General features: G+C 40.0%; 1 protein-coding gene across 1 annotated transcript; it reads left to right on the top strand.

The window, feature by feature from the left end:
- Positions 1-2,923: 2,923 nt before the first annotated feature.
- On the top strand, positions 2,924-3,241 carry LOC308421071 (cytochrome c, somatic-like; the record flags this gene model as incomplete). The annotated part of the gene is made up of 1 exon (XM_080917373.1): positions 2,924-3,241. One exon carries the CDS (start codon positions 2,924-2,926, stop codon positions 3,239-3,241), a length of 318 nt encoding a protein of 105 aa, XP_080773499.1.
- Between the last annotated feature and the right edge of the window lie 976 nt (positions 3,242-4,217).

The raw sequence follows: 4,217 nt of genomic DNA, 5'->3' as shown, positions 1-4,217 counted from the left end.
CTAATCCCATTGAATTCTGACAACAACTTAAATTGCTACTGCTTCCATTTCATACGTGATACAAATGAAAACAGATCCAGCAACTTCCTTATGGTTAACCAAAAGCAAGAAGAGGTAGAAGCCATAGGCGTATATTCTTGTTGTGGCCGGAGTGAGAAATAAATAGCATTTATATACTATTTAGAAAGTTTGGTAAATGGATAAAGACAGTTCAAATAATCCACATTGTACTTCTGCGGCTAAGCCCATGGTAGAACTAGGGGGTAGAAGACGTTAGCACCAGCCTGCGTAATTAGAGCCATCTTTCAGAAAATATGACCTTTCATAATACAGAGCTGTCCCACGGTGACCACAAAGAATGAGTTTATACTTCTCTCTTGCAGTTTCTGTTCCCCATCACACCCAGACAGGGGCCAAGCACAAGAAGAGGTTGGTGTTTTTGTTTTTTTCTTTTTTCTTTTTTTTTTTTTTTTTTTTTTATATATATAAGGCGATTCCTTGGAACTTGTGGGCTTCACATCTAGGACAATGAGCTCTAGGATTCAGACTCCAGAACCTGAAAGTAACAAACCCAGAAGATAGCCGGGGCATCTGAGGGATGTGGGATGTGTAGACTTCTCAAGGTTACAGCATTAGGAGTGTAACATTGGTCTGTCAAGACATCAAAAGTCAGACGGCGCTTGCATCCAGGGTCTGGTTTGCAAAGAGGCAAAGTTTATTCAGGCTTGAAGTAGATGAAGTTATGTGTACTGTTTGCTGAACTTACAGTTCAGAAATGTAGATGGAGTCCGTTTTACTCTATAGCATTTTCCCCTGATTTTATTGGATAGATTTTATATATATATATATAGCTAATTTTGAGAAGAAAACTTACCTCTATGCTGGGGAACCATTCAAACATAGCATACCCTTCTCATGTTTTCCTGTGTTTGTCTTGTTGGAGAAGAAAAATAGGATGAATGTGGGAAACTACATCCAGCGTAGGAACACAAAAACACACAAACTCAAAGCATTCTCCAGCCATCCTGATTTCACCGTGTGCCACTGGCCTATTCCCATTCATGATACTGTCACAGTGTTCCTTCCGAAGCATTTGCCAACACAGGGGTTCTCTGAAAAGCAAAGGACACAAGGCAGCCGTGAGTGTACAAGTCTCTGAAGGCCAAGTCTAAACTCCACAGCACTGGACTTTGCCTGAGTCATCTCTACAGGCTCTGAACTGTCAGTTCTGAAAGGTATGCCAGGCACACTTACAGCTCTCCCACTTTCCCTGGGTCTGCCTTTCCTCTTCACCAGTGTTTTGTGGTGGCGGGACTGGGGGTGGGGTGGGTGTGAGGGGTGTTTCTCTCTACTTGTTCATAGATCTTGTAATAGACTCTGAAGTAAACCAGGCTCCACTCTCCCAACTAGCATGCCGATGAGAGGAACGTTGCTTAAAGCTCTTCTACGTGGTCCAGGTCAAAATTCCTCATGGCCAGTTGTGAGTTAGCAGTGCCCCTTCACAGCATCTTTAGAGACTTTGTACACCTAGGGCAATTGATGACATTTGCCTGAGAGTAAGATATATCAGATGTTAGGGATTATTACTCATTGGAATAATAATTTTATCTGGAATTCTCATTAGTTTCTTACTTTTATTTTTTCTTAATATATTTATTTACTAAACAAAAAAATTAGTTTTGAACTCAGTTTTTAAAGAGTTGACAGATTTTGTATTTCCCTAAACTTGAAGGTATCAGATATGCGCTCCTATTTGCCAATCTCCCCAGCAATAAGCTAGCCTTGTACTATACAGTTGGTTTAAAAAAAAAAAAAAACATTTATTTGTTGTGCAAAAAAACATTTATTTGTTGTGCTATTTTATGTGCATAAATGACAAGAGTCTCTTGCTTGCTTGGACATGTGCATCACATTTGTCCCTTGTGTCCATGAGGTCAGAAAAGGACATCAGATGCTCTGGGACTAGAATTACAGACAGTTGTGAGCTGCCGGATGAATGCTGGAAATTGAACCTAGATCCTCTGCAAGAGAATAAGTCCTTTAAACCACTGAACCACTTCTTCAGCCCCTAGGCCATAGACTTGATTGTGGCATTTGGCAAACGTGCCAAGAGAGTTGTCCTCCGCAACTGCCTGTGAATAGATAGCCCTTCGGTCGCCAATTCAAATACTCAAAATAGAAGTTTTCACATGTCTAAAAGGTTCACTTACCATCCAGTATCATTTTCCATGTTCGTGTTACAGAGGACAGCTGTCTACTGTAGATCGAGAGGGGAGAGCAGATGTGTTAGATTAAGTCAGCGTCCAATCCTGTGTTCTTCGGCATTGACCCAAACCATGAAACAGACCTGATGTTTGGCAATCTCAGCAACAAAGTTAGAGAGCTTCAGAAAATGAGGTTGGGTAGCAAGGTAGCTTGTTTCAGAAATCATAACAAAGTTATTTCATTCTTCCATGAAGGTACCTCCATCATCTGAATGTAAAAAAGGCAGTAAGTCACCCAAACTGAGTTAAAAGAAATAAAGCACTTGGTCTTCACACTTAGTTTAATATCTAATTTATATCTGGCTCTCGAGTAGATAGTTCTCAAGAGATTCTGTGTGTATGCAGAAACACAGACACACACGCTGTCCTCAAGAAGCCGAAATTGTGTGTTTTCTTTGGAAAAAAAAAGTAAAAGAGAAACATAAATACAAGGAGAGAATGAAGTCATTAAACAATGTGATAAAGACTAAAGACTAAAAGAGATTAACTTTAATAAGGAAGGAGGCAAGGACACTGAGAAATGTGTGTCGAAGGGTTGCTTTCAGAAACTTCAGGAAGGACACATAGGTGCGGGCCAGTGTGTCCTTGGGTTAGAGAGCGGGACGTCTGGCTAAGAGGCTGAAAGTTTGTGCTGTTGACCAGTCCGGATCGACTTTAAAATGGGTGATGCTGAAAAAGGTAAGAAGATTTTTGTTCAGAAATGTGCCCAGTGCCACACTGTGGGAAAGGGAGGCAAGCATAAGACTGGACCAAATCTCCATGGTCTGTATGGGCGGAAGACAGGTCAGGCTGCTGTATTTTCTTACACAGATGCCAACAAGAACAAAGGCATCACCTGGGAAGAGGATACCCTGATGGAGTATTTGGAGAATTCCAAAAAGTACATCCCTCGGACAAAAATGATCTTCGCTGGAATTAAGAAGAAGGGAGAAAGGGCAGACCTAATAGCTTATCTTAAAAAGGCTACAAATGAGTAATTTCAGTGACTTATTTATTACAAAACAAATGTCTCATGACTTTTAATGTGTACCATAATTTAATTCATACACCAAATTCAGATCATGAATGGCTAACAATGTTTTTGTTGGACAGTCCTGATTTAAGTAAAACTGACTTGTGGTAACGTGGATCTGATCTCTTTTAAAGCAACATTTCCAGCTGTATACATGCTAACACTGCTCTCCCTTCCTCGAGATACGGTTGGACTTAATTAGTTATATTTCACTTTCCATAAATATGGGGGTGTAACCCCAAACCTATTGGATGGTTTTATACTTAGATTTATATAACTGGGTATGCGAATGTCTTTGAACACTGGGAAGACTCTATCACTGTCTCAGAAACAAGAAGACTCACCTCTGTCTCAGTTTGTGCTCACTGGCCTCTCACAGGCCGTGCTAAACACCAGGAAGCAACTAGTGACAAGGCGGTTTTAATCAGAATTCCCTACATCAGTGATGCTACCTTTTACCACTGGAAGGTATTTACTGTGGTTTATGTATGATATGAAATAAAGAGTATGTAACACTTCTTTATAGTCGATCTACAAGTTAGAATGCTTTTAGGAACAACCAAGTTAGGCCTTTTAAATTCTCTCTGATCTAAGACTAAGTTTAATTCAGAATTGTCCTTAAATACCCATTCAGAAACCCACATAACTAGGATTTCTGTTGATGCGTGGTGATTGGGAATGGTGCTCTTTTCCAACTTACTAGATGGAAAGATGAAAATGAAGGAGATAGTTTGTAAATTATCAACGGTAAGATAATTAAATACAGTCACAGATCAAAAAAAAAAAAAAAAAAAGAAAGAAACTTCAGGAAGAAGAAAGTAAATATGAAGACAGTTCACCCAGAGAAGCAGCACAGAAGGCTGCCTCTCAGACTGAAGCAATCCAGATGCAGGATGGCGGTAGAGAAAGAAGCAGCATCATGGACCAAATGATGGATAACA

The sequence above is a fragment of the Micromys minutus genome (assembly GCF_963924665.1).
Source record: "Micromys minutus genome assembly, chromosome: 5".
In the NCBI taxonomy this organism is placed as follows: Eukaryota; Metazoa; Chordata; class Mammalia; order Rodentia; family Muridae; genus Micromys; species Micromys minutus.
Note: the sequence above shows the minus strand (reverse complement) of the source record. Positions and strands in the feature narration are given on the sequence as shown.